This window comes from Onychostruthus taczanowskii, unplaced genomic scaffold (genome assembly GCF_017590055.1).
Source record: "Onychostruthus taczanowskii isolate IOZ18803 unplaced genomic scaffold, ASM1759005v1 scaffold43, whole genome shotgun sequence".
NCBI classification, from domain to species: domain Eukaryota; kingdom Metazoa; phylum Chordata; class Aves; order Passeriformes; family Passeridae; genus Onychostruthus; species Onychostruthus taczanowskii.
The window spans coordinates 941,940-957,788 of NW_024501792.1; the positions used below are offsets into that span (position 1 = coordinate 941,940).

General features: G+C 56.8%; 1 protein-coding gene across 1 annotated transcript in view; it reads left to right on the plus strand.

The window, feature by feature from the left end:
* CEP164 (centrosomal protein 164) overlaps nucleotides 1-15,849 on the plus strand; it is a 32,426-nt gene that overhangs the window by 3,434 nt on the left and 13,143 nt on the right. The window contains exons 7-12 of the mRNA XM_041414043.1: nucleotides 419-541; nucleotides 872-949; nucleotides 6,462-6,545; nucleotides 7,370-7,453; nucleotides 12,133-12,227; nucleotides 15,572-15,784. Coding sequence (XP_041269977.1) covers nucleotides 419-541; nucleotides 872-949; nucleotides 6,462-6,545; nucleotides 7,370-7,453; nucleotides 12,133-12,227; nucleotides 15,572-15,784 — 677 coding nt within the window. The remainder of the gene's footprint in view (nucleotides 1-418; nucleotides 542-871; nucleotides 950-6,461; nucleotides 6,546-7,369; nucleotides 7,454-12,132; nucleotides 12,228-15,571; nucleotides 15,785-15,849) is intronic.

Consider the following 15,849-nt stretch of genomic DNA (forward strand, 5'->3'; position numbering starts at 1 on the left):
GTTGCAGAGGAAAAAAAAAGTGTGTTGAGTTTTAGTAGAATTTGGTGTCCAAACAAAACATGACAAAAAATGCAGATAATACAATTTAATCAACTATTTTCACTCTTCTATTTGAGAATAAAATTAAAAGAACTGTTGTCCTGATGAGTGTAAGGTTTACAGCCATGTGGAATGCTTTGTCTATTTATTACTAGAAAGTGACCTGGGTGTTTTCTTTGTTAAATGGTAAGAAATTGACCCTTTAAAGGGCAGCAAAGCAAAATGTGTGCAAAACACTGACATAAACAGCTTCAAAAATAAACCAACACGTTCAGTGGGAGGAAGCTGCCCTCCCTGCCAGAGCCCAGCAGCTCAGGGTCTCATGGGTCTCTCTGTGCTGTTGTCTCACCCCTCACTTTTCTGTCTCCTGCCTTCTCAGCCTGCAGAGATCCCAAAGCCCAGCAGCCACAGCAAGAACCTGCTGGATTTGATCTGTGAAGAAAAGAGTTCCTTGAACGTGGCAGTGCCAGAGAAATGCGAAGATGAAGAAAGTGAAAATGAGGTATTTGTGTGCCCTGGCTGTTGCTGTGAGCACAGTGCTGGAGCCTCCTGGTGCTCCCCTGGTAATGGCTGTTCCATTTGCCTCTGGGCTTTCATTTGTTCTCTCTTTTCTTTGTGCTGCTTGGTCCCCAAAAAGCATCTGATCCTATTTTCACATGGCGATCCCTATAAGTGAGCATCTGCCTTGGTGTCACTCCAGGGTGGACTGGCTGTGGGTGCACTGCCATGGCTCTGCTGCCTCGTTTCTCTGCTGAGGAGCCCCTCCTGTGGCACTGCACAGGTCAGAACTCCATTTTGCCCATTCATTTATTTTATTTTTTTAATCCTTCAGAGTTTCCATGGGACCTCAAGGCTGTTAAAAAACGTGTACCTGGACGTTGAAGCCCTGGCAGGCAGCTTTGACTTTGAGGTAAGACCACGGTGATGGGATGGGCAGGGGAGGCTGCCCAGGTGGGAGAGGCACTGCCAGGGGCTGAGGCTGCAGGAATAGTGCCAGAGGGATGAGTTTCCTCTGAGCAGGAACAGCCTGGAGCAGAGTGCTGGGGAGGAAGGCTCAGCAGCAGGGCTGGGGGCTGTGAGAAGCCAGGTGTGGCCCCCAGGGGACACTGGTGTGGGCATTGAAGGGAAGTTTGTGCTTGGGGTGGTTGTGGTTTGGTAGCTGGGATTGAGGAGACATCTTTGCACAGGCTGGAGCTCTGCTCCATCCTCAGACAGGAAAAATGAAGGCAGGTAGGTGGAGCTGGCAAGGGGGAAATCTGCATTTGCAGGGAGCAGCAGGAAAAGGGTCTGGGGTCAGAGGTGCTGCTGCACTTGGTGTGGGGGCAGCCTCCACGAGGAAGAGGCACTTCCATTCTGTTTGCCAGGGCTGGGGAGGAAGGCTCCTTGCCAACTGAAGTGCAGTGCTGGCCCTGGGGAGGGGAGAGGGGAATTTCCTGTGGGAATGCTCTGGTGCTGTCACTGGCTTCCACAGGGATCCCCGTGGGGCTGCACGTGGCTTGCCTGTCTGTGGCAGCACAAAACCTGCTCCTCTTTCTTCTCCCCCTGCTGATAAATCCATGGCTGAGCCCCAGAGCATGCAGTGCACCCAAGGCCTTGTGCAGAGGCTGAGCTTTCCCTGTGCTTCCTTAGCTGGGATCAGGCTTAAGATGACAAGGGCACAATGGGAAGTGCGTTGTAAGCAGCTCTGCTGATTTGGCCCGACTGTTTGTGCTGACATTAATCCTTTCTCACTGCTTTGAAAATCCTGTTCCAGTATCTGAAAGGCAAATTAATTTCTTTTAAAGTGTTTTAGAGTATTTTCCTTATCCTTTTCACAGCACACGAAAATTAAGCTGTAAAGCACTTTGCTGGAGAACCTATTCAGGGTGCTGGGCAGGATCTGCAAAGGCTTATGTTAAAGTGGATGTGACAAAGAGAGCCCTGACTCTCTCATCTCCAGACAACAGCAGCCTGTGGGGGCCCAATTCCTCACTGAAATGCTAATGCCTGCAGGAACAAAGAGCTGTCTTGGCATGTCAGTGCCGCGGGGATGGGGCTTTGGGAATCCATCATGGAATGGCAGTTGCTGCCCAAGATGGGTGATTGCCTGGTCCTGGTAAGACAGCAGTGCCCTGCTGGAAAATAGAGTTCTTCTGTAGTTCCATGAGGTGGCAGTAGAAAAGCATTCCTGGGACTGAGCCTCAGCTGCTCCCCAGCCGTTCTCCAGCTCCCTTGCAGAGCAGCAGGCAGGGGTTTGTAGGGTTTGTGTAGCAAGTCCGAGGGGGAAATCTGAGCAGTAATGGGTGAATTTATAAAAAAACTGGCTTCGTGTAGCCCGTGGTCAGGGTTGGATGCCTGGATTCGAAGGAAACAGGAGGTTTCAGGATGCTGGGTGGGGGGGAGGCAGCATCAGACACGGCTCACAGGGAGCTCAGAGCTGGGAAGGGTCTGCAGGAGCAGCGAGTTCATGGAGCTGGCCAGCAGGAAAAGCAGCAGTGAAGCATCCAACAGCTTGATGTTTGGGAAGCTGGAACTGTGAGCTCCCTTTCTGCTCTGGTGGGTGGGTGAGTCCTCCAGGCTGGGGAATTCTGCAAGAGGCTGTGTCCCCCCAACCAGGAGAACAGCAAGGAGGAGCAGGAGGAGCGTGGCAGCCCTCCAGCTGGTGCTGCTGGTGCTGCTGAAGCTGCTCCCCAGCCCCACGGGAGCCCTGAGGAGGAAGCTGCCAGCCTGGGAGAGGTGACAGTGGCTCCCTGGCATCCCTGTCCTGCTAGCACGGTGCCAGCCAGGCTTTGCATGCAGTAGGCAGCTCCTGGTGTTGTGGTGTGTGTCTGCAGCTGCTTGGCTTGTTCCTGTGGCTGGTTAAAGCTCAGTGCTGCTCACTGGAAGCAGAGTAGGGATTTCCCATCAGTTGGTGCCACTCAGGGTGGGTAGGATGTGAAAAGCTTGTGAACAGATCACCCAAAGGCAGTTATAACCCAACTGGCTTGTCCAGCTCTGAAATCCACAGAAAATCTCTAGTCTGTTGCTGCAGGAGGAAAAACCTCCCTCCTCCTCCTCCTCCTCCTCCTCCTTCTCCTGTGGGTCTGACTGGCACGGGTCCCTCTTCTGCCTCTGTGATCATCAAGGTGTTAGGCTAACAAAAGCTTTGCCTCTTCTTGCCATTAAAATGGGATTCTGCCAGCCAAAGGGATTATCCTGGGATATTTTAGTAGCTGAGGTGCACTGCCTGGAGGGGAGTCCTTTTGTGTGCACACCATTGCTGGGGGACTGATACATTTGGGGGTGTGTGTGACCCTGTGTTCCTGTGTTCAAGCCCTGCTTGGCCTCATTTGGGATATCATGGACACTGCCAGGTCTCCTGGTGGCACGTCCTCAGGAGAACTCTGAAGCAAGCTGTGCAAAAGGAGCATGACTTTCCACCCTAATCCCCCTAAAAGGGGAAGCACGAGGGTGGCTAAAGAACTTCCCTGTGCCCACCTTGCTCTGGGTCCTGCTGTCCCCAGGGAGCCTCCTGGGGCTGCTTGGTGACTCTGGGGCTCTGCTGGCCAGGGGCTGTCAGCTCCCAGAACCAGGGCATTGCAGGTGAGGCCCAGAGCTGTAGGATTTTTGGGAAGTGCCTGGAATTGCACTGCCCTGTCCTCTCCATCCTGCTGGACACTCTCCCAGCCCTGGGGAGGGGTGGCAGAGCAGTGACACACTCAGAACGTGCTCCCAGAGCCCTGCAGCCCTGGCCTGGGAGCTGACAGCATTCCAGAGGCACTCTGATGAAAATACACTGCTAAAATATGCGCTCAGTGTACAGAACACGGCGTGCACAGGATGCAGGGAGTGTTTGACAAGGCATTAATAAAACAGTGAGGAGGTGGGACGTGCTAGCAGCTCTGGTTGCATGCTGATCAGGGAGCCTTCTCCTGGTGTTCCCCTCTCCTTGGGCACTGCTGGGGCCTCCCTGCTGCTGGGAGAGGCAGCTGAACCTTTGGGTGACCAAGCTTTAATTTGGGGTTGTTTTTTTCCCCCATCTCTCAGCCTCCTGTGTTAGTCTTTCTGAGCTCTGAGTGGTGCCTTCAGTCAGTGCCCACCCTCCAGTCTGTCCCACTGGAAGGTGGGATGGTGATCCTGCCTGCTCTCCTCTGAAATGCCAGGCAGAAGGGAAATGTCCCGTCGTGGTCTCCCACAAATTCCCATCTCTCACCAAACAGATCCAATGTGGAAGCACAAGTGGGACACGTGGGGTGCTCACAGGGGCTGGTGGCCTTGCACAGCCCTCTTAGCCACTGAAAGCCTGTGAATAAAAAATGAACAGCCCAAAAAAAGTCAGAGCTCAAGAAATGAGTGAGATGATGTCTGTGGAGTCCCTTGCCTTGGAACGGGACTGTGTGAAAAGAAGTCAGACAGGTCTTGAAGTCACCCAAAGATTTGTGATTTTGCTGCTTGCTGTAGAAGAGCCTGTGCTGTTCCTGACTCCTGCTTCCCCCAGGGAGAATATTGGGTCTATAATTGTGTTTCCTGCCTAGAAGGAATCCTTAAAATCGAGACATCCTGAAGAGGTGCCAGAGTCCTCCTTGGATTCTGGCGCTGCGTGCCCTCCGTCTCCGGTTCAGCTCCTCTCTGGAGAGGCTGACAGCAGCCTGTCTGCCCACAACGAGCAGCAGGAGCCTGCAGGGGACCAGGCAGTGGACAAGGAAGATGCTGAGGTGGAAGGAGACGCCTCTGCAGCTGAGGAGCTGCCCCTGTGTGAGGGGGAGAGGAGCGCAGCAGGGCTGGACGTGCGCTGCTCTGCTGCTCTGGCCGTGGAAGGGGCAGATCAGCCTGCCAGCCTGGCTGCCACTGCTGACACCCTGTCCTGTGCAGAAAAGGAGCTGCAGGAAGAGGGGGAAGAAGCAGCAGCAGGTTCAATATCAGAGGCCAGGCTGGATGATGGCAAAGTAAGAGTCCTGCCTGTGTGCGTTTGCTGTTGGCTGTTCCCCTCGTCTCGTCAGCCCCTGACTCAGGAAAGCTCTTGGAGCACTGCTTCCCTGTGAAGCCAGTCCAAACGCTTTCCTGGTCAGCAGGGCAGTCATTCCTGGGGGGGCAGGAGTGCTCTGAATTGCCAGGTGGGCACCTTCAGGGCTGAGCTGGGCAATCGCTCCCCCTGCCCACGCCAGGGCTGCCCAAAGCCAGCGGCAGCAGAGCCCTGGGCTGCAGAGCCCCTGTTCTGAGCCTGGGAGGAGTCCCAGCCCCAGTGCTGGGCGAGCAGGGCTGGGAGTGGAGCTCACAGCGAGCCCAGCTGTCCGTGCTGCTTTGTTTCTCTCCTGTGGTTTGTCTCAGCTCGCTCGGAGCTGGGAGCGGGGCAGGACGGAGCCTCGGGGCCGGTTCTGGAGCTGCAGCCGGGAGCACAGAACCTGCCAGCCCTCCCAGTGTGCGAGGAGAGCTGGCCAGGCTGCAGGAGCGGGGCTGGGGCTGTGCCACACGCTGCCCGGCCCCGCAGCCGGGCCGGAGGCGCGCGCTGCCCGCTCGTGTTCGCGCTCCAGAGCGGGACCCGAGCCAGCGCTCGGGATCTGATGGAGCATCTCTCTCCAGTCTGGCTGCCTTCCCGCTGATTTTGATGATTTCTCAAGCTCACTGATGCGTAATGTCTGTAAGAAATGATGAACTACAAATCCGAGCCATGAAAGCGCGCTCTGCCCTGCGGAGCCGAGGGCGCCGCTTTCCCAAACTCGTCTTGTGCTCCGTGCACCTGAGCTGCTCTGCTGAGCTCAGCAGGGCCACGGGCTGTTCCACCCAGCAGCTCCCTGCAGCTGCAAGTGCCTGGGAATGCAGGGGCCCTGGCTGCACTTAGGCACAGCAAAGTGGAATTTTAAAGTGCTTTGATGGCTCCGGTGCTGTGCTGCGTGCTGGGCCGGGAGCTCTGGGAGCTGCAGATCCTTGCAGATGGACAGGAGGCAAGTGCCTTTTAGCAGGGATGTTTGAAGAGCACTTCTTTGCCCTCCCCAGCCCCACCTCCTGCCCTTGTGGTGTTTTGTGCTTGTCCTGTGGGTCACACATCCGTGGGTCACACATCCTTGGTGTCTTCCCCATGATGTTCAGTCACCTTTTCTTCCCTGGGACAGGCCAGACATGCTGGCAGTGCCCAGGTGAAGCTGCAGGGTGGGACATGCAGGCTGCAATGTGTTTTTCCTCTTGCACGGTGGGACATGCAGGCTGTAATGTGTTTTTCCTCATGAAGGATGGGACATGCAGGCTGTGATGTGTTTTTCCTCGTGCAGAGGGGCACATGCAGGTTGTGATGTGTTTTTCCTCGTGCAGAGGGGCACATGCAGGTTGTGATGTGTTTTTCCTCTTGCAGGGTGGGACATGCAGGCTGTAATGTGTTTTTCCTCTTGCAGAGGGGCACATGCAGGTTGTGATGTGTTTTTCCTCGTGCAGAGGGGCACATGCAGGTTGTGATGTGTTTTTCCTCTCAGCTTTCAAAGGCATCCGGGGGCAGTGGCTGTGAGCAGGACTTGCCTGTCTCCAAGTGCTCTGACCATGAGGTGGCTCAGCCTGAGGTGAGTCACCAGAAGCTCCTTTTTCCCTGGCTGTGGGCTCATCCTCCCCTGGCAGGGTGCAGTGCCCAGCTGTGTGTGGCACAGGCCAGCAGTGCCCTCCTGCACCTCGCAGGCTGGGGCAGGGGCTGAGGTGATATCCCTGCAAAAGCAGGTCACACAGAGCTGGGAGCCTCCCTGGGTGACTGCAGAGAGGAAAAATAAAAAGCAGTGTCAGGACTGTGCTTTGGGGGCTCAGCAGCTTTGCTGAGGGGGCTGTGTGTGGCTGCAGACCCCACTCCTGAGGGTCCCTGCAGGAGAGCAGCCCCGGGCTGGGGGGAGATGCCCATCAGCAGCTCTTCATCTCCACAGGAAGCTGCCAGTGCCATCTGGCAGTGGGAGCAGAGTGTGGCCAGCAAATGGCTCAGAATGTCATTAATTCCTGTGTGCCACCAGCCTGCCTGGCCAGGAGCTCTGCCTCCTGTGGGCTCGTGGGTGCAGGGCCCCCAGAGCTGCTCAGGGGGTACTGGCTCGAAGGGGGAAGGACTTGGGGGGCTGAAATCCCTGGGAATGTGCAGCAGTGCCACAAAGGGGAGCAGTAGGGGCTGGGAAGGTGTGCCCCCTTGGGTGATCTTTGTGCCACCCCCTCCTGCTAAGGTTGGTGGCCCTGGGGGTGTGACAGTGCCCTCCCCGAGTGGCACTGCTGTCCCTTGGTCCCCCAGGGAAGGGCAATGCTGCTGAGCTGCTGTCACTGGGGTGGTGAGGGGGGGTCTGAGCTGTGCTGGGATATTGGTCTCAGGATCTCTGGTTGCTCATCAGAGACTGACCCTTTCTGCTTTCCTTTTCAGGGCTTGGACTCCAAGAGCCAGCTGTCTGAGGAGGTTCTGGCTGTGGGGACTGTGTCTCCTGGTGTGGACAGTCCTGAGTGCCAGGTCAGTGCTGTGTGGGGAGCAGGGCTGCTCTGTGAGCGGGCAGGGGGACCCTGAGGTGTGATGGGCAGGGGGACCCTGAGGTGTGATGGGCAGGGGACCCTGAGGTGTGATGGGCAGGGGGACCCTGAGGTGTGATGGGCAGGGGGCCCCGGAGGTGTGATGGGCAGGGGACCCTGAGGTGTGATGGGCAGGGGACCCTGAGGTGTGATGGGCAGGGGACCCTGAGGTGTGATGGGCAGGGGACCCTGAGGTGTGATGGGCAGGGGACCCTGAGGTGTGATGGGCAGGGGACCCTGAGGTGTGATGGGCAGGGGACCCTGAGGTGTGATGGGCAGGGGACCCTGAGGTGTGATGGGCAGGGGACCCTGAGGTGTGATGGGCAGGGGACCCTGAGGTGTGATGGGCAGGGGACCCTGAGGTGTGATGGGCAGGGGACCCTGAGGTGTGATGGGCAGGGGACCCTGAGGTGTGATGGGCAGGGGACCCTGAGGTGTGATGGGCAGGGGACCCTGAGGTGTGATGGGCAGGGGACCCTGAGGTGTGATGGGCAGGGGACCCTGAGGTGTGATGGGCAGGGGACCCTGAGGTGTGATGGGCAGGGGACCCTGAGGTGTGATGGGCAGGGGACCCTGAGGTGTGATGGGCAGGGGACCCTGAGGTGTGATGGGCAGGGGACCCTGAGGTGTGATGGGCAGGGGACCCTGAGGTGTGATGGGCAGGGGACCCTGAGGTGTGATGGGCAGGGGACCCTGAGGGGTGATGGGCAGGGGGACCCTGAGGTGTGATGGACAGGGGGACCCTGAGGTGTGATGGGCAGGGGGACCCTGAGGTGTGATCTGTCAGTGAAGACCTTGCAGAGGTCAGCAGGGCCTGGTGTGTGAAGTGCCAGGGGTCCCAGCAGCAGCACCAGTGCATTGGTTTTCCTGCAGAGAGGAGGTGCAGGTGGCTACACAGAAATAAACCCTGAGCAGAGGTGGCTGGAGGGGTGCACACAGGCATGCTCCCCTGGCTGCTGTGCCTGCCCCAGTAGCAGAGCCAATAAATGGCTTTCCTGGGGAATGGAGGGAGCAGAGTCTGTTTTCCTTTCTTCCTTTGTGAGTGTATTTGTCCTTTTCTTTCTCCTAAGCAGATGGGAAGGATTTGTGTGGCAGAGCACGATAGAATCAATGGGAAGAAAAGGAGGTTAACTCCCTCTGACAGATTTTGGTAGAGGGAAGCTTATTTTTAAGCATTTGGTTGCCTTGCCTGCTTTAAAGCAGGGGGGCAAGGGGCTCCTTTCAGGGAGTCTGTGGCACATGGAGTGTGCGTGTGTGCACATGCCTGTGCCAGCCTGGCGTGCAGCACTGGCCAGGCAGCTCTGCCTGGAGATTGCTGTGCATCTCTGGTTTATCCTTGTCTGCTCAGCACGGCTCTGAGTTGGTTTGCCCAGCCCCACGTTCCTCTGGAGCCCTCCCACTCCATCTCCGTGGTTGGAGCAGGGTCCAGGCTCCAGCTGGGGTTACTCAGCCTTGCCCTGATTGTGAGCACATCAGCTGAGTGGCAAAGTCCCCACCTGTCCAGCAGAGAGGAGCAATCCTGTCTGCAGGGCTGTGCCTGGAGAATACACCTGTCCTCTTGTGCCTGGTAATGAGCACAATCAGATGTGAAGGGAAAACAAAACATATGCCTGCTGTGCTCACCCTCTCCCCCCCAGCAGGCCCTGTGCATGCAAATGCTGCTTGGGTTTGTCACAGCCCTGTCTGGGGAGAGCTGGGTGTGAAATGGTGCTCCCTGCAGAACTGCAGCTGCTCTTTTGTGTCTGTGCACAGAGGCTGGGCTGGAGCAGCTCGGGGCTGCAGGAATGTGCCTACTTCCATCATGTGAGGAGCTTGCCTTGCTTTGAATTCATTGGCAAAATATTCTGTTGTTCAAAAAAAAAAAAAAGGAAAATAAAAGGCACCTCTGGCAGCTCTGTGAGCAGAGAATTGGATTGGAGGGGTTTGGGGGTTTGTTGGTGTGTTTTGGCAGGAGCTGTGGTGGCTGCAGAGGCTCTGTGGGATGTGTCCTGCTGGACCTGGGAGAGGGGAGGCTGTCCCTTCCCTTTTCCCTTTTCCCCTTCCCCTTTTCCCCTTTTCCCTTCCCCTTTTCCCTTTTCCTTTTTCCTTTTCCCCTTCCTCTTCCCTTTTCCCTTTCCCCTTTTTCCCCTTTCCCCTTCCCCCTTCCCTCTCTCTTTCCCTTTTCCTTTTTCCTTTTTCTTTTCCCCTTTCCCCTTTTCCCTTCCCCTTTTCACTTTCCCCTTTCCCTATTCCCCTTTCCCCTTCCCTCTCTCTTTCCCTTTCCCTCTCTCTTCCCCTTTTCACTTTCCCCTTTCCCTATGCCCCTTTCCCCCTTTTCCCTTTTCCCTTCCCTCTCTCTTTCCCTTTTCCTTTCCTCTTTCCCCTCTCCCTTTTCCCCTTCCCTTCCCCAGACTGGAGGTTCAAGATGCAGGACTGTGGAGCCATGGAATGCCCCAAGCTGGAAGGAACCCACAAACCCCATCAAGTTTGAACTCCTGGCCCCAGAGACACCCCAAAATGCCAGGCTGTGCCCTGTGGGAGTGCTCTGGCAGCCTCGGGGCTGTGGCCATTCCCTGGGCAGTGCCTGACCCTCAGGAAAAGGCTGAGCAGTCCCAAGAGCTCAGTGCTGGCACCCTGCAGCAGGGTCTGAGCTGGGGGCTGTGCACAGGGAGGAGGTGGCCCATGATCTGTCACCCCTGTGCTCACACAGCTGGCTCTGTGCCTTGAGCATGTCAAGTGTCCTCTGGGGATGCAGAAGGCAGAGCTGCTGGGGCTGCTGGGATCCTGGAGGGGCAAGGATTTGACAATTCCACGGGCAGGGCTGGAAATCTGCCCTCGTTCCTGCAGATGGGGCTGGCCTCACCTTCCCGAGGTGTCCTGAGGTTCCTGCAGCAGGGATTCCTCGGGAGGGACTGCCCTGCTGGGCACAGGGGCAGCAGAGGAGTTCCCTGTGAGCAGCTCCCTGCAGGAGCCCCAGGACCCAGAGAATTGACCCTGTGAGCATTCTGCAGGACCCAGAGAACTGACCCTGTGAGCATTCTGTAGGACCCAGAGAATTAATCCTGTGAACAATTCTCCTGCAGGACCCAGAGAATTAATCCTGTGAGCAATTCTCCTGCAGGACCCAGAGAATTTACCCTGTGAGCAGTTCTCCTGAAGGAGCCTCAGGGCTCAGAGAATTGATCCTGTGAGCATTCTGCAGGACCCAGAGAATTTACCCTGTGAGCAGTTCTCCTGAAGGAGCCTCAGGGCTCAGAGAATTTACTCTGTGAGCAGCTCCCTGCAGGACCCAGAGAATTGACCTTGTGAGCAATTCTCCTGCAGGACCCAGAGAACTGATCCTGTGAGCAGCTCCCCTGCAGGACCCAGAGAATTTACCCTGTGAGCAGTTCTCCTGAAGGACCCAGAGAATTGACCCTGTGAGCAATTCTCCTGCAGGACTCAGAGAATTTACCCTGTGAGCAGTTCTCCTGCAGGAGCCCCAGGACCCAGAGAATTGACCCTGTGAACAATTCTCCTGCAGGACCCAGAGAATTGACCCTGTGAACAATTCTCCTGCAGGACCCAGAGAATTGACCCTGTGAGCAGCTCCCCTGCAGGAGCCCCAGGGCTCAGAGAGCTGACCCTGTGAGCAGCTCCCCTCTCTCCAGGATGATCCCTTCCCCATTTTCTGTCTCTCTCCCATTCCAGGCTGTGCTGCCAGAGCCCACTGGCAGCCAGGGAAGCTTTGCTGAGCTCCTGGGCTCTGGGGACTTGCAGCCATCAGTGACAGGGGCAGGAGGGGGCTGGGCTGGGGGCTCTGCCCAGGCTGATGTGATGGGAGGTGACAGCACTTGCAAGGAATCCTTCTGCCATTTGCTCTGCTGAGTTTGCATTAATTACTGCAGTGTTAACCCCGCCCTGTTCCACACACAGCCCTGCATGGGACGGGCTCAGCTCACCTGCTGGGCTCCCCAAAATTTGTGAATGGGCCCTGCCTGCTTCCCGTGGGGCTGACAGGTGAGCAGGGAAGTCCTTCCCCTCCTCAGGTGTCCCTGCTGCAGGGACAGAGGGGTCTGGGAGCTGGCAGGAGGGGAAGGAGCAGCTGACTGTTTCACATTTAAATATTTTCCAGTCATATTTCTAGTATTTACTGTGCCATAAATGAGCCAGCTGAATGCTCAGTGTGCCCTGGAGTCAGGAATCCCTGGGCTGGTGACTCTGTGCAGCCCATCACACCCTGGTGGGAGGCAGGACTGTGGGTTTTGGTCCCAGATAATTCATCCTTTGCTCCATTGCACTTGGTGTGTGTGACATTTCTCTTTTGGGAGATTTCTCTCCTATGATTTCCAGGGAGTTCAGTGGGATTTGGGATTGTAAAGTGACCTTCAGGAAAGAAAAGCCAAACCTGTGTCCCAAATTCTTAGTGCTGGCAGGGAGTTTACCTTTTATCCTGAGAAAGCTGAGCTCCCAGGCCTCCCTTCTGGAAGGATTTCTGGGATGCTTGGAGACCCTTGGACACCCTCAGGAGAGGAGCCTGGCACATCCAACATTCTGGAACAGCCTGTGGGTGCCACGTGGCCCAGCTGATTCCATGGACCTTCAGCAGAACTCCCTTTGATGGTGAAGGAGCCACAACTCCACCCTGTTTGCTTTCACCCGCAGGCCCAGGAGCTGGGAGAAGAGGAACAAGACCAAAGCAAAGCCAGTGTGGAGGAAGAGCAAAGAGAGCAAAGGAAAGGAGCAGAAGCTGCTCAGAGGTATGGTACAAACAGAGGCACAAGGGAGGCGTGGGCAGCTCCAGCTCCTGCTGCCCTCCTGCCTTCCTCCCTGCTGTGCTGCTGCAGCCTGCCCAGGTGTGCCCTGCCCAGGTGCCACGTGGCCCAGCTGATTCCATGGACCTTCAGCAGAACTCCCTTTGATGGTGAAGGAGCCACAACTCCACCCTGTTTGCTTTCACCTGCAGGCCCAGGAGCTGGGAGAAGAGGAACAAGACCAAAGCAAAGCCAGTGTGGAGGAAGAGCAAAGAGAGCAAAGGAAAGGAGCAGAAGCTGCTCAGAGGTATGGTACAAACAGAGGCACAAGGGAGGCGTGGGCAGCTCCAGCTCCTGCTGCCCTCCTGCCTTCCTCCCTGCTGTGCTCCTGCAGCCTGCCCAGGTGTGCCCTGCACAGGTGTGCCCTGCACAGGTGTGCCTTGCACAGCTCCCCAGGTGTGCCCTGCACAGCTCACTGCCCAGGTGTGCCCTGCACAGCTCCCCAGGTGCTGCAGCCTCTCTCAGGGCCTTCCCCACTGAACCTCTGGCTGCTCCTGCCTCCCTCTCCCTGTCTCTGCAGCTTCAGCTTGTGGCTGGCTGGGCAGTGAAGTGCCAGCCTGTGCTGTCCCTGGGGCTGCCCCAGCTGTGGCTCTGGCCTCTGCCTCCCTCCCAGCTCCCGCTGCTCCTGCCAGCACGGGCTGAGCTGGGGATGTGTGCTGGGCCTGGGCTGTTGGCAGGGCTGGTGTGGCCTCTGGCATTGCCTGATGCCAGTCTCGTGGTGCTGCTGGGCTGAGCCTGTGCCTGAAGGCTCTCAGGTGTCTGCTCCTGCTGCCAGGAGAGTCCAGCTGTGATGGGAACAGCTCTCTTCCTTCCACAGAGGTGGCCTTGGGCAGGTGTGACCATTGAGCTGTGTCCTGGTACAGGGACACATCACCAGCTGCTATCCCATGGGGAATTCTGCTTCCAGAGCCCAGTTACCAGGAGCACTGGGCTGTCCAGGGGAGCTGTTCCCAGCCTCTCTGTGGGGATTTGGTGGGAGCAGTTGGAATGCTGAGCTCTGTGCTCCTCCTCCTTGGAGAGCCCCAGCCTGGCATTTACAGCTGAGTGGTGTCAGAGCTCCACAGAGTTACACCTTCTCCAGGGCGCTGGGACCCCAGGAGCTGCTGCCTGTGCCAGGAAAACTCGTGAGCAGAAGCTGCAGCCCGTCTTAATGACTGGCTCTGTGGGACCTGCAGCCTTGTTTTTGGAGGAGCTGTTGGTGTGAGGGTCTCCAAAAACGTGTTCTGCCCGCAGGAATTGTCTCCTTATCCCTTGGTTCCTGCTTCCCAGCTGGGCACCCTCTCTTTCTCTCTGCCTGTGAAGCTGCTCGTGCTTGCCCTGCCTCTCCTCTCTGTGCTTTGAGATGAAGCAGGACTGTGGGCACAAGCATGCCTGCCAACACTTCCATCTGTAATTTGGACAGCAGTGTGAGTATGGCTGGTAGGGCTGGCACACCTTGGGGACGTTCTCCAAGGGCCTGGAAAGAGTGGGGTAACGCAGGGAAGGGATCCAGCGCTCTGAGCTGCTACCCACGATCCCCTCAGCCCAAAATGAGGAGCTGGGAACGGCGTGGAGCTTCCCTGTGGCACTGGCAGCCCCGTGCTGGCCAGGCAGGTCCTGTTGGCAGGCACGGCTCGGTGCCCACCTGTGTCACCTGCACGCCCTTGTCCTCCCACAGCAGCTGCTTGGCTCTGACCCGAACTGTCCTGACCTGTCCCCGTGGGGCAGGGGCTGTGCAGCTGCAGGAGGGAGCCCTGCACAGCCTGGTGGATCCTGAGGAGCTTCCTGCCCCTCGGGATGTGCGAGGGCTTCGTGTCAGTGCCTGGCGTGGGGATGTGGCAGCTCTGTCCCTCTGTGCCCCGTGCTGCTGCGGTTGGTGGGCACGGCGGGGCTGTGTGCCCGTGCCAGCAGCTGTGCCCCTGCCAGAGTGCCAGGGGAGCAGCCTGGGCAGCAGCTCAGCCCTGGGGGCTGTGGCTCAGGGCTCCCTGGCATGAAGGGAGCTGCTGCTTTGTCCTTGGGAAAGCCTTCCCCGTGCTGGTGTCACTGGGAGCCTTCAACACCCCCTGAGAAACTTCCCCCCAGGACCTGAGCGATGCTGAGCTGGGCAAAAAGGGCAAAACCCCATGGATTCACCCCGTTTTACAGCCACCCTGGTGGCACTGAAGCAGTGGGGTCAGAGCTGAGCTCCTGTTCTGTGCTGCTCTGTGTTGGTGGATCCCCACCTGGGCTCCCTGAGCCAGAGCAGCTCGCGGGGTGTGAGCTGCTGACTCTGCGTTCCCCAAGTGACACATCAGCACATGCAGCTGCAAAGATTAGGCAGAGTGTCTCTGGGGACAGGCTGGTGGGGAAGGAATCTCTGCTCTCCCAGGAGCTGTGCTGCTGTGTAACTCTGTGTGTGCTGGCTGGGTCTCCTTTGGAGCAGAAGCTGGACAAGGGAACAACGTGATAACCAGGTGGAAGTGGCTGAATTGCTCTGCAGAGCAGCCTGGAAAGGACACCTGCAGCAGGTGGTGTGAGGGGGATTGTTCCAGAGCCCCAACACTTTGCTCTGCCTTGCTCTTTTTGCTAATGGCTGCAGAGATGACCTTTTCTCTCCTGACTCGAGGCTGGAAAACTGGGGCTGTTATTTCCCTGATTCCTGGCAGAAGTCCCTCTGCCTTGCACTGCCAGTCTCACAGCATGGTGAGACCTTCCTGCTCCAGCCTTCACTAGCAAAGAACAAAAATCTTTCTTCCTAGACTAATCTCAATTTTCCACTCCTTCCTCTTTAGCTTATAATTTTGCTGCTGTCTGTCTGAAAAAAAAAAACCAAAAAAAACCCCAAACACCTTAATTAGAACCAGATTGGGTTTGAATTTTTGGAGTGCTGAGGGCTTTCTGTTGCCTGGAGCTGGCAAATTCCCAGCACATTTTAGGTTGCAATTGCAGAAAAATACCTGGTCCATGAGAAGCACTAATCCCTGGGCTGGGGGCAGGTACTGAAGGCATCTGCTCCTGTGCCTGGCTTGTCATCAAGTGAGATTTTACTGACCTCACAAGGTGAGCTCTGGTGGGCCAAAATCAGAGTTATTTGGGCCTGGAGTGCAGCTGGGGCTGGGTTCAGTTTGTCAGCTGGAGATTGTCTGGGAGTCAACCCCAGGATCCAGCAGTGATCCTCAGGATGCACCTGAGGTCAGCAGTGAAGCTTTTGGAGCAGGTGGCTCTGAGATTTTTGGTTTGGAGTGGATGCTCTGTGGAGGAGGTCGCTGTTCCTTTTATGTTCCTCTGTCTTCTGTCACCCTTTTGCCAAAGGAGCTTTTTGTCTTTGGTAGGCAAGCTGAGAAGGAAATGGAGCAGTCCTTGAACCATTCTCATGATGAATCCCTGGAGGAAATAGCCCAGGAGGTGGAGACAGACCTGGAGCAAGAGGAAATACATTTATTTCAAGCAAAGGAGGAGAAAATCCAGCAATTCCAGGAGGAGATGAAGCAGAAGGAGGAGGAGGCAGCTGAAAAGCTTCATCAGCAAAAGGAAAAGCCCCTCAGGTACTTTCCTTTTTCACTCCATCTCCTGCAGGCCTCTCCAAGGTGGGATTTCATTGCTGCTGGCC